General features: G+C 40.2%; 1 protein-coding gene and 1 long non-coding RNA gene across 2 annotated transcripts; one reads left to right on the forward strand and one right to left on the reverse strand.

Annotated features, from left to right (window-relative positions):
• Positions 1–185: 185 nt before the first annotated feature.
• Positions 186–8,229, forward strand: LOC109868781 (dehydrogenase/reductase SDR family member 12). The gene is made up of 10 exons (XM_020458514.2): positions 186–324; positions 2,182–2,315; positions 2,641–2,723; positions 3,287–3,379; positions 3,588–3,669; positions 3,794–3,855; positions 4,109–4,213; positions 4,357–4,447; positions 4,589–4,726; positions 4,887–8,229. The coding sequence occupies exons 1-10, from the start codon at positions 269–271 to the stop codon at positions 4,997–4,999; spliced, it is 957 nt and encodes a 318-aa protein (XP_020314103.1). The 5' UTR covers positions 186–268; the 3' UTR covers positions 5,000–8,229.
• Positions 8,223–12,917, reverse strand: LOC109868796 (uncharacterized). Its single transcript, XR_002251948.2, has 3 exons — positions 12,869–12,917; positions 8,594–8,785; positions 8,223–8,432 (listed from the first exon to the last, which is right to left on the reverse strand). It is a non-coding gene; the product is annotated as an uncharacterized LOC109868796 (long non-coding RNA).
• Between the last annotated feature and the right edge of the window lie 4,532 nt (positions 12,918–17,449).

The raw sequence follows: 17,449 nt of genomic DNA on the forward strand, positions 1-17,449 counted from the left end.
GTTCGGGTTCTAGGTTCGCTACACAGTTTACTATTCATTAAACACTTACCAGTATTTACACATTTGTTATTTTGGCTGTATTTAACAAAATAAGGAGGTTGCGTTACCCCATGTGACTGTGTTTGCCCCACCCGCATTGGACGACGTAACGAGTCATTCTTATGAAACGTAAAAAGAGGCGTGTTTTGTCTAGTGTTATGCAAAGTTAAAGTAGCTATATAACTCCACTTAAAAATAATTATCCAGCTAACTAGCTAGCAACCAAAAGATGTCGTTTTACAGAAACGCCGTTTGGTTCGTTAAAGGACTTCAAGAATACACAAAGTGAGTATCGGTTTTTGATAGCTTGTGTTGCACATGAATGGAATGTTGGAATTTTAGAGGTTTGAGTGACTTTTATTTATTTATTTATTTTACCTTTATTTAACCAGGTAGGCAAGTTGAGAACAAGTTCTCATTTACAATTGCGACCTGGCCAAGATAAAGCAAAGCAGTTCGACAGATAAAACGACACAGAGTTACACATGGAGTAAAAACAAACATACAGTCAATAATGCAGTATAAACAAGTCTATATACAATGTGAGCAAATGAGGTGAGAAGGGAGGTAAAGGCAAAAAAAGGCCATGATGGCAAAGTAAATACAATATAGCAAGTAAAATACTGGAATGGTAGTTTTGCAATGGAAGAATGTGCAAAGTAGAAATAAAAAAATAATGGGGTGCAAAGGAGCAAAATAAATAAATAAATAAAAATTAAATACAGTTGGGAAAGAGGTAGTTGTTTGGGCTAAATTTTAGGTGGGCTATGTACAGGTGCAGTAATCTGTGAGCTGCTCTGACAGTTGGTGCTTAAAGCTAGTGAGGGAGATAAGTGTTTCCAGTTTCAGAGATTTTTGTAGTTCGTTCCAGTCATTGGCAGCAGAGAACTGGAAGGAGAGGCGGCCAAAGAAAGAATTGGTCTTGGGGGTGACTAGAGAGATATACCTGCTGGAGCGTGTGCTACAGGTGGGAGATGCTATGGTGACCAGCGAGCTGAGATAAGGGGGGACTTTACCTAGCAGGGTCTTGTAGATGACATGGAGCCAGTGGGTTTGGCGACGAGTATGAAGCGAGGGCCAGCCAACGAGAGCGTACAGGTCGCAATGGTGGGTAGTATATGGGGCTTTGGTGATAAAACGGATTGCACTGTGATAGACTGCATCCAATTTGTTGAGTAGGGTATTGGAGGCTATTTTGTAAATGACATCGCCAAAGTCGAGGATTGGTAGGATGGTCAGTTTTACAAGGGTATGTTTGGCAGCATGAGTGAAGGATGCTTTGTTGCGAAATAGGAAGCCAATTCTAGATTTAACTTTGGATTGGAGATGTTTGATATGGGTCTGGAAGGAGAGTTTACAGTCTAACCAGACACCTAAGTATTTGTAGTTGTCCACGTATTCTAAGTCAGAGCCGTCCAGAGTAGTGATGTTGGACAGGCGGGTAGGTGCAGGTAGCGATCGGTTGAAGAGCATGCATTTAGTTTTACTTGTATTTAAGAGCAATTGGAGGCCACGGAAGGAGAGTTGTATGGCATTGAAGCTTGCCTGGAGGGTTGTTAACACAGTGTCCAAAGAAGGGCCGGAAGTATACAGAATGGTGTCGTCTGCGTAGAGGTGGATCAGGGACTCACCAGCAGCAAGAGCGACCTCATTGATGTATACAGAGAAGAGAGTCGGTCCAAGAATTGAACCCTGTGGCACCCCCATAGAGACTGCCAGAGGTCCGGACAGCAGACCCTCCGACTTGACACACTGAACTCTATCAGAGAAGTAGTTGGTGAACCAGGCGAGGCAATCATTTGAGAAACCAAGGCTGTCGAGTCTGCCGATGAGGATATGGTGATTGACAGAGTCGAAAGCCTTGGCCAGATCAATGAATACGGCTGCACAGTAATGTTTCTTATCGATGGCGGTTAAGATATCGTTTAGGACCTAACACGCGCACATGCCTTCATAGTTACATATTGATGTTACCAAAGAATCCATGTATTTGTTAGTTAGTAGTCATACAGTTACTATACTGACAACCTCAATATAACTGCCGTTACTTTGCCTTTTTAAACATGTGTTTGCTTTATTTTATCTCAGTTCCTTAATCACCATTAACCGTATGTTGAGATGTCTTTTTCTTTTGTTCAACAGAAGCGGATATGAAGAAGCAGCTAAGCAGTTTAATACTGGGGACCTGGACGTAAACCTGAGTGGCAGGTCTTTTGTAATCACTGGGGCCAACAGCGGCATTGGAAAAGCTACAGCCCATGAAATAGCAAAAAGAGGTAAGGCAAAGTCAATGTCCTATGAGTGTTTAACACAACAATGAATATGGTTTTCACCTTGAAATGTACACCACTAATCTGTAATATAACTGTTGACCATTGTTAGTTGATGATTAACAGTAGATTTATGAGTGAGTGCTAGTAGGTGGGCCAGATGCAACTAACCTTAAGGTGAGGTCTCATAGAGGTTTATATAGACAGACCAATCATGAGGACAATATGGTGTTCAACTCCTCAGGTGGCTGATCATTAGTTGTGTGAAGGGGTTCTTTGAGGTCACTATAGTTTACCCAGTTTTTGATATAAAATTGTGGTTTTATTGCAGGAGGGATTGTCCATCTGGTGTGTCGTAACAAGGAACGGGCACAGGAGGCGAAGGAGGAGCTGGTGGAACATAGTAAAAACCAGGTAACGAGGACTGAATGACACAAAGAAAGAATCAGTACAGAAAGAAACACCACACATGTTTATTCATGCCCAGCAACTGTCTGGTGAGGGATGAAGAGCAAGCCATTGCGTCAATTGTGAACAGCTTTGTTCATGGGGTCACAATGTGGCATATTCATGGGGTCATCATGAGTTAGGTGCTGCACAGATTAGCTAGGCTAATCTAATAATGATAAGGATCTGTTATACCCAGGTGGGTGGAAGTTGAGGTGATTTTTCATCTGTAAAATCATCTGCTTCCTGCCTTGCTTAGACTGATTAATGTGGACAAGCACTTAGTCAAACAGAAACAGAGGATGGTTTGATAGTTTCTGCACAGTCATGTCTGTGGGTTGTTACGCCTCTGGTTTGGTAGAAAAGTAACACTGCTGTGTCTATACTCAAGTCCCTGGGTCACACTCACAAAATTCCATGTTTGGCTTCTTTGTGATCAAATTTGAATACTGTAATCAATCTTTCCAACTGCCAGCGTAATAGTTCAGAATCAGACTTAATGTGGTTCTGTTGTTTCCTTGTCTGTGCAGAATGTCCATGTTCACATCGTTGACATGTCCAGTGCAAGACAAGTGTGGGAGTTTGCAGAGAGCTTCTCAAAAAGCAACAGCATTCATGTACTGGTAAGGTATCTGTTAGGTGGGTGAATCATCTCCAAGCCCCACACATGGGTTAGTCCATTGAATAGATTAGAGTTGATGGGCTGCTATTTTGAATAGGATGATGTATGAATGATTCAATAGGAGTGCTTGGGTATGATTCAACATGAGTGATTAGATTCATTGAATTAATTCAATACAAGTTTATTAATTATGATTATTTCTCCCCCAGATCAACAATGCAGGGTGTATGGTAAACCAGAAAGAGCTGACAGAGGAAGGTGTAGAGAAGAACTTTGCTACTAACACTCTCGGTAAGTAAGATCAACCCAAGGGCAGTAGTCACGTCTCATTGGAAACAATGCACACCACTTACTTATATAGGTTGATATGTTTTCTCACAATGTTCTTCCTCGTCATTACTGTTCACTTGGTTAGGTACCTTCATCCTAACCACAGCGTTGATACCAGCCCTGAAACAGGCACAGGACCCACGAGTGGTGAGTAATGTCCTGCCATAGACATTGGCCCAATCAATGAAATGAGAAAAGTGGCTCTTGTATGGCCTTTCCTCCATTAGTTCTGTTTGTGCTTGTATTAATGTCTAATTGACCAGCAGAGGGCACAGTGTGTCTGAACAAATGCATCAAAGGAATCTATTACATATTACAAAAACAACAAAAGGACATGTTCCACCTGTCTAGCAGTCCAACAGCCCATATCGTCATGATGATAATCACCCCTCTCCTCCAGATCACAGTGTCTTCAGGGGGCATGCTGGTCCAGAAGATGAAAGTAGACGATCTGCAGTCTGAGAAAGGGACGTTCGACGGCACTATGGCCTACGCTCAAAATAAAGTTAGGACATTGCATCTCTACTACCCACTCACCCCTGAGCAAATGCATTACCTAGCCTATGACCGCAAAATAAATCTGTAAAAAATTGTTACAGTTCTGTTATATTCTCTGTGAAAGTGATGTGCTGTGTGTTGTGGTGACAGAGACAACAGGTGATACTGACCGAGAGATGGGCGTCCCAGCATAAAGAGATCCATTTCTCATCAATGCACCCTGGCTGGGCTGATACTCCAGGTACTAACACTTATCTAAAGTTAGAAATCTAGACAAATATTCATCAGTACAAGTATTTCTAGATGATTGTTCTGTGTTGAAAAAAACTCCCTGCATCTGTGTTGACTTGCTAATGTATCTGTGTCTCTGTGTTCCCTGTAGCTGTCCAGTTGTCCATGCCTGACTTCCATGCTAAGATGAAGAACAAGCTGCGTACGGAGTCCATGGGGGCCGACACAGTGGTGTGGCTGGCTGTCTCAGCAGTGGCCTCCAACCAGCCCAGTGGACTCTTCTTCCAGGGTGAGACACAGGGATGGAGAGTGTTGAGGGTGGAACAGGAAGAGGACGGGGTATTTTTGCTTAGAAATGCCTCCCTGATAGATGCATCCTAGCTGTTCAGATACCGTCCTGCTATCTCTTACATCTGCTCCTCTATTTTTCTTTTCCCATAATGCCCCAGACCGAATGGCGGTGCCCACACACCTTCCGCTGGCTTTATCCAGGTCCTCTCCGGCCGATGAGGAGAAGCTGCAGGCAATATTGGAGCAGCTCGCACACAAGTTCAAACCTTGACCTCTCCTACAGCGGTCAAAAGGTTATGAACAGACAGACCCTCAAGCCCATGTGTCCGTTGACAAACACTCCTCATTATAGATATGCACTGTATAAAGCGGACATAGCAGTAATATTTTTACAACCATTTTCTATTTATGATGATCTGTAAATTGATTGCTTGCTATTGCTAAGATCAAAGTGTAGCCACACAGAGCATTTCAGTGGCTCATGTTTCGGGTAGAGGCCTTCACTGGTCGTTCTGAAATGGACCTGGGGTTTTCCCATCCAGACCTGAAATGCATAAATTAGTAAAAATAAATAAATATAGAAGCCCGTTCAGTACAACTAGACCCGTTCCGTATAGACCTGGTCCATTCCGAGTAAGACAAGCAGCAGAAAGGTCCATTTTTAAGCTACTTTATTAACTGGAGCAGATAAAAAGGGGAGGTAGAGAGAGGTGACGCTCTAGCAGGGGCTGTGCTGTGTGTGTAGTAGTCTGCTGTGAGTGTGAGCGAGTGACGTGGGGAGGAGGGAGAGAGAAACCGCAACCAACCATCGCTGACTCGCGCTGTAGTAGAATAATAGCTGCTATTGCTAGGTTATTTATCATCCAATATGATTACGTAGTACCTGTCTTGACTGCACCAAACCGGGAGAAGATAGCTAGGCTAATTGAGGCTGCATGCACTTTCTCGTCCTACACATTTACAAACAACAATGCCTCCAGTCCACAGGAGGTTGGTGGCACTTTCTCTTCCTACACATTTACAAACAACAATGACTCCATTCCACAGGAGGTTGGTGGCACCTTATTTGGAGAGAACAGGCTCGTGGTAATGACTGGAGTGGAATGGTATATAACACATGCAGCGGCAGTTCTAGCTTGTATGGCTTGCCCCCCCCCCCCCAAAAGCACCATTCTGCACAAACACATTTTTTATCATTTGGAACACCACAAATACATCATCCTAACATTTAAAACTATAAATATACAAAAATAAGACTCATGAATATCAAAGACGAATAGAAACCAATTGTAGTATATAAATAGAAAATAAAATGTAATTATTACCCTATTGCTAACAAAAAACACAAATAAAACAAAATTGCACAAATCCTATTTTACACAAATAGAATAACACACTTATAAAGAGGAGAACCTGATTATTGCACTTCAAACAATAAACACACAAACTAAATTGCACAACTAGTTGTATTAGTACTGTACAAAGTTAGAGGTGTGCTATTTGATAGGGGGAGCAGGGGAATCTATCTCGGGCTTCCAGTAGGGAGACCTGAAGTCAACCTACCTCCGCCCCCTCCCCATCTTGTACTTCTGAGTGTGAAACCTTCCCAGGCAGTTGCCTGCCTAGCTCACAAACTAGAATCAGGGCACCCACTCCCACACGGTGACATATCATTGACGTGACGTGCAAATGAGTGATAGAAAACCATTTGTGCAAATGTCACCATTCGGATTATTATTATTAAAATAAAATTGTGCGGCCGCCCCTGGCAAGATGCTGGCCATATCGCCTATGCCTAAATCCGCCACTGAACACATGGTTTCCAGGTGTTTGATGCCATTCCATGCTCTGTTCCTAGTGGCGGTTCTAGACCATTTCAACTGGGGGGGCCAAGCTGGGGCCAGTTACATTAGATGTTATTGTCATCGTTTTCTTCACTGCATTGCAGGCATTAGCAGGCAAAAGACCATGTTCATAAACAGCATCGTTGCCACTGTCTAATAACGGATGTAAAAAAAGAACAATATTTAGGGGGGCCACAAGGGGGTCCAAAATTGTTGTCACGCCCCCCCCCCCCCCCAGAACCACCACTGTCTCTTCCGGCCATCATTATGAGCCGTTCTCCCCAAAGCAGCCTCCACTGCTCCATTCAGAATATAAAGTAGCAGCCTACCTGTGGACTCTTCGTCGTTGTAGCCTATCCTTCTCCTTTTAACTTATTTACATTTTAATTCAATCTTCTATTGATTAGGTATCGCCTAACTTTTGCCCCATGCGGAGGCTCTATGACTGTAGCCTATTACCGCTTTGATTACTTATGATTGGCCAACAACAAGCTACATGTGCCGGTCTCGTGAATAAATTGTACCATTTCTCTCTCTACTGCAGCAGTCGAGTTCAGGTCTCTATGGGTCATTCTGGACAAGTCAGTTAACATTACACATAACCCGAGACCAGTGACAATCGGATCCAACCCAGACCCGTGACATTATTTCAACTTCTGGATCTGGACCCGTTCGGGTCCTGGATCGGGTATCAGGAATTCGGGTACAGGGGGATCCATGAAGACCTCTAGTTTGGTGTCATTTGATGCTTCATAATGTTTTACACCATACTATTTCCCTCAAATTCTTCTACAAAGGCTTTTCCATTAGCTTGAATGTTGCATACTACATACAGTTCAGTACGAATACAGTACATAGTGTTTACGTCAGAACTTCTATGGAAACTGGACCTTCCATTTCAGAATGTGCTCTAGCCAGGCAGCTGGTTTAGGTTGATGGATGAATAAATCATGTTTTACTCAGATTTAGCAGTGTATACCATCCACAGCATTTTTACTCAATCAAATTTTATTGGTCATATACACAAAGGTTTTCATCAGGGTTTAACAAGGGCTCATGTTCAAAGGTGCTTCTGGCTGTTGTCAGCGGTAATAGTGTCATTACAACTGTTTTGTATTCTGTTATTATTAGTTTACTGTACAACCAAAACAAACAGTCAGTCTTTATATTTGACTTGTCCAGAGAATCATTGAGATACTGTTCTTAAAGCTACATGTTGTTTGTCTTGTTTTACGTGGTTTAGTACTTTGACATACTTTCTTTAAAATTATTTTATCCTTGTTAATCAAACCAGGACCTGTGTGCAGAAATGTGTTTTATTATTAAGAGCACAAATAAAGCCAAGGCTATTGAGCTTTTTATTAACATACCACTGTACACACTCTAGTGTAGAATGTCCAGTGCATTAAAGACAGTTAATCAACTTCAAGTAAATAATAAAAGGCACCAATAAATATTTAAATCTTATATTTTCAGCATGCCTTCTAAAAGCTTGATTTTTGTCATGTAAATTACTTATAAAACATAGTTGTGTGTGTATATATTTTTTTGTGGGGGTGGGGGGTTCTTTAAGCTAACATGATATGAAACCTTAAATGGAGTGCTTAATTTAAAGTAAGTAAGTCAATTAACTTCAATAAAAAGTTGATCAAATCAATTTCAAGAACCTTCATCAGAACAACTTTGACAGCCAATTTAAGGCCATTCCTCCTACTTTGGGAATTATTCCCTTATCCAGAGCCTTGCTCATAAATTAAGGCCTATTCTCTTCCTCTTGTGCATTTGCTCCCTTAAGAGCATCTCTCTTTGCATTTGGTCTGCTCTGTCATCAAACCCTTGCTGGAAAGGGTCATTCTGCTCCTGAAATGACAAACACAATGTCACAGACACAGTATATACAGTAAAAGACATACACACCACAAACAGTATACGCCTGACAAATGCAGTGTACACATCACAGACAGACACAGTTGATCTTACTTCTACAGTTACTTTAGTTTTAAAGTGTTCTCAGTTTTTACCTTGAGTCTGGCCTGTAGAACTCTGTCATGCTCTGCTACGGCATTTCTACCTTCTCTGTCCTTCCTCTCCATCAGCTGGTTCATATTCTCTTCGTACGTCCTCTGTTGGTCCACTCTCAACTTCTCCTGGACTACCAGCTACTCCTCCATGGCTTGACTCCCGCTCAGAAGCCTCCCTTTTTGTTTGCGCTACTGCAGAGAAAGAGAGAGAGAGAGCAAAAGAGAGTTAAAACTTCTTATGGCTGGGGGCAGTATTGAGTAGCTTGGATGAATAAGGTGCCCAGAATAATCTACCTGCTACTCAGTCCCAGTTGCTAATATATGCATATTATATTTGGATAAACACTCTGAAGTTTCTAAAACTGTTTGAATGATGTCTGTGAGTATAACAGCACTCATATGGCAGGCAGCAACCTGAGGCTTGCAAAAATCCAACCAGGAAGTGGAAAATCTGAGGTTGGTCGTTTTTCAACTCATTCCCTATTGAAGATATAGTGGGATATTGGTCATGTTGCTCTTCCTAAGGCTTCCACTAGATGTCAACAGTCTTTAGAAACTTGTTTGGGGCTTCTACTGTAAAGGAGAGGCTCATAAGGGCTCTTTGAGTCAGAAGTCTGGCAGAGGGCCACAAGCTCGTGATGCTCGTTCACGTGAGAGGTAGCTCGCATTCCATTGCTTTTCTACAGACAAAGGAATTCTCCGGTTGGAACATTATTGAAGATTAATGTTAAAAACATCCTAAAGATTGATTCTATACATCGTTTGACATGTTTCTACAGACTGTAACGGAACTTTTTGACATTTCATCTGCTAGTGAACGTGCATCGTGAGTTTGGATCTGTTTACAAACGTGCTAACAAAAGTAGCTATTTGGACATAAATGATGGACATTATCGAACAAAACAAATATTTATTGTGGAACTGGGATTCCTGTGAGTGCATTCTGATGAAGATCATCAAAAGTAAGTGAATATTTCTAATGTTATTTCTGACTTCTGTTGACTGCACAATATGGCAGATATCTTTTTGGCTTGTTTGGTCTCTGAGCGCCGTACTCAGATTATTGCATGGTTTGCTTTTTCCAAAAAGCTTTTTTGAAATCTGACAGCGGTTGCATTAAGAAGAAGTGTATCTAAAGTTCCATGCATAACACTTGTATTTTCATCATTTATTATGAGAATTTCTGTAAATTGAGGTGGCTCTGCAAAATCACTGGAAGTTTTTGGAAGTACTGAACATAATGCGCCAATGTATACTGCGATTTAAAAATATATATAAATATGAACTTTATCGAACAAAACATACATGTATTGTGTAACATGAAGTCCTATGAGTGTCATCTGATGAAGATCATCAAAGGTTAGTGATTAATTCTATCTCTATTTCTGATTTTTGTGACTCCTCTTTGGCTGGAAAAAATGCTGTGTTTTTCTGTGACTTGGCTCTGACCTAACATAATCGTTTGTGGTGCTTTCGCCGTAAAGCCTATTTGAAATCGGACACTGTGGTCGGATTAACAAGAAGTGTATCTTTAAAATGGTGTGAAATACTTCTATGTTTGAAGAATCTTAATTATGGGATTTCTGTTTTCTGTTTTGCACTTTCACTGGCTGTTGTCATATCGATCCCGTTAGCGATCTCAGCCCTAAGAAGTTAAAGATAATTTAAATATCACTTTGAAATTATCTTCTCCGCCCACTTTATTTTATGGATAAAGAATCTGCCATGAAAACTAAACAAATTCACAATGAAAGTTAAATTGTCCATATAGTTTAGATCAAAATAAAACATAATATCAGTCTTTCAAATTAACATTAATAGTAGTTTATTTTAAAATAAAATCTTCTCACTCCCAAATCTTCTGACATAAGAACAGTCCCAAAATAAATGGTAGAGTCTCTGGGTCACAACCACAAAATACACATTTGTAAGCTATTTTGAATCTGTGTATAATAAAGGTCTTTACAGGTTAGATTCTATGAATGAGTTTGTATGATACTTCATCTTATTAGATATGCAATATTTGCCAGACAACGATACTTTGTTCCAGTTTACTTGTCATAGGGCTATATTCCAGTATATTCTAGCAGAGGGAATAGTAACATCTTGATACTTTTTTGCCCCACTGTATATAAGAAAACTATTTAGTCAGTTCTATTTAGTCAGTTCTCACACTTAAAAAGATGAGAGAGGCCTGTAATTTTCATCATAGGTACACTTCAACTATGACAGACGAAATGAGGGAAAAAATCCAGAAAATCACATTGTAGGATTTTTAATGAATGTATTAGTAAATAATGGTGGAAAATAAGTATTTGGTCACCTACAAACAAGCAAGATTTCTGGCTCTCACAAACCTGTAACTTTTTATTTTAGAGGCTCCTCTGTCCCCCACTCGTTACCTGTATTAATGGCACCTGTTTGAACTTGTTATCAGTATAAAAGACACCTGTCCACAACCTCAAACAGTCACACTCCAAACTCCACTATGGCCAAGACCAAAGAGCTGTCAAAGGACACCAGAAACAAAATTGTAGACCTACACCAGGCTGGGAAGACTGAATCTGCAATAGGTAAGCAGCTTGGTTTGAAGAAATCAACTGTGGGAGCAATTATTAGGAAATGGAAGACATACAAGACCACTGATTAATCTCCCTCGATCTGGGGCTCCATGCAAGATCTCACCCCGTGGGGTCAAAATGATCACAAGAAAATCACAGAACCACACGGGGGGACCTAGTGAATGACCTGCAGAGAGCTGGGACCAAAGTAACAAAGCCTACCATTAGTAACACACTACGCCACCAGGGACTCAAATCCTGCAGTGCCAGACGTGTCCCCCTGCTTAAGCCAGTACATGTCCAGGCCCGTCTGAATTTTGCTAGAGAGCATTTGGATGACCCAGAAGAAGATTGGGAGAATGTCATATGGTCAGATGAAACCAAAATAGAACTTTTTGGTAAAAACTCAACTCGTCGTGTTTGGAGGACAAAGAATGCTGAGTTGCATCCAAAGAACACCATACCTACTGTGAAGCATGGGGGTGGAAAGATCATGCTTTGGGGCTGTTTTTCTGCAAAGGGACCAGGACGACTGATCCGTGTAAAGGAAAGAATGAATGGGGCTTCGTAAGAAGCATTTCAAGGTCCTGGAGTGGCCTAGCCAGATCTCAACCCCATAGAAAATCTTTGGAGGGAGTTGAAAGTCCGTGTTGCCCAGCAACAGCCCCAAAACATCACTGCTCTAGAGGAGATCTGCATGGAGGAATAGGCCAAAATACCAGCAACAGTGTGTGAAAACCTTGTGAAGACTTACAGGAAACGTTTGACCTCTGTCATTGACAACAAAGGGTATATAACAAAGTATTGAGATAAACTTTTGTTATTGACCAAATACTTATTTTCCACCATAATTTGCAAATTCATTCATTAAAAATCCGACAATGTGGTTTTCAGGATTTTTTTTCTCATTTTGTCTGTCATAGTTGAAGTGTACCTATGATGAAAAGTACAGGTCTCTCTCATCTTTTTAAGTGGGAGAACCTGCACAATTGGTGGCTGACTAAATACTTTTTTGCCCCCCTGTACATGTTATTACATTTATAGTTTAAAATGTCAACTCCTTCTAGCTGTATTGAGGCTACAAAATCCTCAACAGTTGCACTTGGAGTACTGTTCTCCTAAAAGAAGAATAGCACCTTTTTAGGGACAGCTCTAACAACTATTTGAAACTCCTCAGGAGTGAATGTAACATTGTGTGTTCTCATGATTTCTGGATAATCATATAGTTGTCCATCGTTATTCGATGTTTTAACCCAGATAATATTGTTGTCAACCCTGTTCTGGAAAAACAGACTTGTTGTATATCTATGTGGGGGAAATTGTTGTACATGAGGTTCCAAGTTAGAAGTACTTGTTTATGAAAGTTAGCAAGCTTAATAGGCATTTTACCCACATCAAAGTTGCATTTGAGTAAGAATTCTAGACCACGATTCTGTTTTGAAAATTAAATGAGGGATTATATTCCAAATGAAATCCTTATTTCCTAAATAGTTTTGTGCAAAATTGTAATCAGTAACGTAACTTTTGGATTACCCAAACTCAGTAACGTAATCTGACTACATTCAATTACTTTTAGTTTAAATGTCTCATTGATTCGAGTTGAAAAATAAACGCTGTGCACATAAAATGGCATGCTTTGAGCACGCCTGAAAGTGCTATGTACATGTGAAAAATGAATGCCATATGCTGCATTTGCTATAAGCCTATTGTTTACCTTTTTGTTGGTGACACTTTGATATCTTGATAATATGCAGCTGTTTAAAGGGAACATCCACAAATGAAACAATAACAAAATGAAAGCCCGCCTCTGTTTTGCTGAGGGATGGGCCTGGAGAAATGTAACCACTCTCAAATTAATAGACAGCTATGGATGCAAGGACTGACCATCCATGATATAAAAGGTATTGTTTTAATCATTTTGAGGCTATACCGTGTTTACAAACATTGGAATAAAAACCGCTTATATTTTGGGTTCTCATGGAGTGTGACAGTTGAACTAAGCTCATGAGGCATTTATAAATTATATTCTTCAATAATCCATGGATATGGATGTAGCAACTACATATTGCCCCTTCAAGTCTATCAAAAGTGTGCAAGTTTGAGCATGTGTCCAAACACAATTCGTAAGGCGCAAATAGCTAAATGAGAGCGCAGCAGTGTGATTCACATCAATGCGCTATGTAGATATCAATAATAAGTGATATCCGAATCGCCATAGACTATACCACTGCTGTCATCTTTACCTCCAAGCGTTTATTCAAGTTGGATCATCTTTGGATGCCGACAGCAGTCGCACCATTGGAAGACACAGCTTGGATTTTAGCCTACATAAACCTATTCCTGCTCTTTTCCAGCGATCCATCATGTATTATCATAGGGGTCTCTGACTTGTGTTCAGACTCGCTCAGGTGGAACAAATTTAAACTTACGCTTTTTTTAAATGCTGATTTGAATGTCATTGAGAAAACACAAGTTTCAACAAAAAAAATTCGCAAACATCCTTAATGAATTTAAAAGGAATCCTCGAAGTAATCTAGTTTTTCAAAAGTATTTGATTTCAATATTACATGTAATCCGTTACTCCCCAACCCTGTTCCTCCATATGAAGTCAAATAGTAAACCAGTTAGCTTTGGTGCTTGACTGATGTTGTTAGGATAGAACGCTCGGATCAACCGTTAAAGACATGGGTGAGGCTAAAACTTTAAGAGGGTGTGAACGATGCTGAATGGGTGTAGACAAGAGCTCTCCTATATATATTTTTGTATTAATTTAAATGTAAAAAAAATCCCCATCCCCGCTGGAGGCCTTTTGTCTTTTGCTAGGCCATAATTGTAAAAAACGATCTGTTCTTAACTGACTTGCCTAGTTAAATAAAGGTTCAATATTTTTATTGAAGTACCAAAACATTCAAGGACATTTTCTCAAAAGTGAAGTCACAAGTTTATCAACATTCAAATCAGAATTACTTTCCAATTGTTCCTCAAATGCAGTGTGTGTGTCTGCTTTTATCCAATGTAAAAAAAAAAACATTGCTACATAAGACCCGAATCAATGCGGTCGGTCACATATACTAAACAAAAATATTAAACGCAACACAAAGTGTTGGTCCCATGTTTCATGAGCTGAAATAAAATGTTTCTAAACACTTCTACATCAATGTGGATGCTACCATGATTAGGGGTAATCCTTACTGATGAGTGAGAAAGTTAAACGCACAAATAGCATAATCCCATGACACGCTAACCTCTCACCACTACAATTACAGGGAGGTTGCATTATTCTCACTCATTATTCACGATTCATTCAGGATTATATGTAATCATGGTAGCATCCACATTAATGTTGAAGTTTAGAAACATACTAAATTCTTATTTACAATAAGTGACTCCAAAATGACAATTTACAATTACATTCTACTGGACAGAAAATAATCTGAAACACAACCAAAACAAACTACAAATGTGTTGGATACATTTGCTGAGTCACAAGCTTGATGTAGTGAGTCATGCTATGTCTTCCCTAAATACTTTTGGTCCCCTAAAATGGGGGAACTATGTACAAAAAGTGCTGTAATTTACCCTCAAATAAAATCTCAGTCTGCACTTTAAAATCATAGTCACTGTATCATTTAAAATACAAAGTGTTGGAGTAGAGAGCCAAAAGAACAACAAATGTGTCACTGTATCAATACCTTTGGAGCTCATTATAATTAGAAAATATTTGACCAATCTCTGAAGTTGTATGTAAAATGCATATCAGTTTATGAATAAATTGTTTTGAATACATTTTTAATCTGTTTAAGTAAGTAAGTAGTAGTAGTCTGTAATTGACTCACATCTGGAAACCTAATTCATGCCTTTGTGGCTTGACGTTCTTCTTACTTTAATCTCAGATAACGGCCAGTTTTCAGATTAATAATCAATCAGTTTGCACTCGAGAAATAGCCATTGGCTACTGTCTTTTCTGACAAAGAGGAGCAAGAGAGCCCTGGCTGGACAGAAGTGAAGGTGAAGGCAGAGAAACAGCAACAATTAGAGAAACTTATACAGGAGAGGGGGAGAGGGCATCCGTCAGCTTGAGGTATGGATGGACACTGGAAACCTATAGTATACCATGTCTCCTAAAATAAAATTGTATGTATTTAATGTTACTATAACCACAGATTGTAGTAACTGAGGGAGGTGTTTAAGAAGATGCCACTTGTAAATCCATAACCAGGATGTCTGTATTGTGTTGTTCCTCTGTCATTCTAGGCTGAGATGGGCCAGGAGGCGAAGGAGAAGCAACAGAAGTTGGAGACAGCGATAGATAGCAATCTCCAGGAGCAAGAGAAGCTGTTGGCTAAGGGCTTCACAGAGAAAGAGCACAGGGTATTGTGGAGGGTGTAAGCAATGGCTTTGGTAACTACTTCAACTACAGTGCCTTGCGAAAGTATTCGGACCCCTTGAACTTTGCGACCTTTTGCCACATTTCAGGCTTCAAACATAAAGATATAAAACTGTATTTTTTTGTGAAGAATCAACAACAAGTGGGACACAATCATGAAGTGGAACGACATTTATTGGATATTTAAAACTTTTTTAACAAATCAAAAACGGAAAAATTGGGCTTGCAAAATTATTCAGCCCCCTTAAGTTAATACTTTGTAGCGCCACCTTTTGCTGCGATCACAGCTGTAAGTCGCTTGGGGTATGTCTCTATCAGTTTTGCACATCGAGAGACTGAAATTTTTTCCCATTCCTCCTTGCAAAACAGCTCGAGCTCAGTGAGGTTGGATGGAGAGCATTTGTGAACAGCAGTTTTCAGTTCTTTCCACAGATTCTCGATTGGATTCAGGTCTGGACTTTGACTTGGCCATTCTAACACCTGGATATGTTTATTTTTGAACCATTCCATTGTAGATTTTGCTTAATGTTTTGGATCATTGTCTTGTTGGAAGACAAATCTCCGTCCCAGTCTCAGGTCTTTTGCAGACTCCATCAGGTTTTCTTCCAGAAGGATCCTGTATTTGGCTCCATCCATCTTCCCATCAATTTGAACCATCTTCCCTGTCCCTGCTGAAGAAAAGCAGGCCCAAACCATGATGCTGCCACCACCATGTTTGACAGTGGGGATGGTGTGTTCAGGGTGATGAGCTGTGTTGCTTTTACGCCAAACATAACATTTTGCATTGTTGCCAAAAAGTTCAATTTTGGTTTCATCTGACCAGAGCACCTTCTTCCACATGTTTGGTGTGTCTCCCAGGTGGCTTGTGGCAAACTTTAAACAACACTTTTTAAGTATTTTATGGATACTTTTTATGGATATCTAAGAAATGGCTTTCTTCTTGCCACTCTTCCATAAAGGCCAGATTTGTGCAATATACGACTGATTGTTGTCCTATGGACAGAGTCTCCCACCTCAGCTGTAGATCTCTGCAGTTCATCCAGAGTGATCATGGGCCTCTTGGCTGCATCTCTGATCAGTCTTCTCCTTGTATGAGCTGAAAGTTTAGAGGGACGGACAGGTCTTGGTAGATTTGCAGTGGTCTGATACTCCTTCCATTTCAATATTATCGCTTGCACAGTGCTCCTTGGGATGTTTAAAGCTTGGGAAATCTTTTTGTATCTAAATCCGGCTTGAAACTTCTTCACAACAGTATCTCGGACCTGCCTGGTGTGTTCCTTGTTCTTCATGATGCTCTCTGCGCTTTTAACGGACCTCTGAGACTATCACAGTGCAGGTGCATTTATACGGAGACTTGATTACACACAGGTGGATTGTATTTATCATCATTAGTCATTTAGGTCAACATAGGATCATTCAGAGATCCTCACTGAACTTCTGGAGAGAGTTTGCTGCACTGAAAGTAAAGGGGCTGAATAATTTTTTCAGTTTTTGATTTGTTAAAAAAGTTTGAAATATCCAATAAATGTCGTTCCACTTCATGATTGTGTCCCACTTGTTGTTGATTCTTCACAAAAAAATACAGTTTTATATCTTTATATTTGAAGCCTGAAATGTGGCAAAAGGTCGCAAAGTTCAAGGGGGCCGAATACTTTCGCAAGGCACTGTATATAGGAAAGCCTGTGAGGAACTCAATGCGCTTGTGTTAAAGTCGCAGGTCAGATCCTCTACTCCCAAACTCAAAACAGGAGCAGTTGTCAATGGCATTACCCCTGGCTCAGACAAATGGGTGTTACTGGCCCTCCCACCGCCCCAAACACTTTGAATTTGCACAGTTAAAAACCTCCAATTGATGCTCCCCATTGTTATTGCTAAGAAATATCCACATCAATATAAACACCAAACTTG

Source organism: Oncorhynchus kisutch, linkage group LG2, assembly GCF_002021735.2.
Source record: "Oncorhynchus kisutch isolate 150728-3 linkage group LG2, Okis_V2, whole genome shotgun sequence".
NCBI classification, from domain to species: Eukaryota; Metazoa; Chordata; class Actinopteri; order Salmoniformes; family Salmonidae; genus Oncorhynchus; species Oncorhynchus kisutch.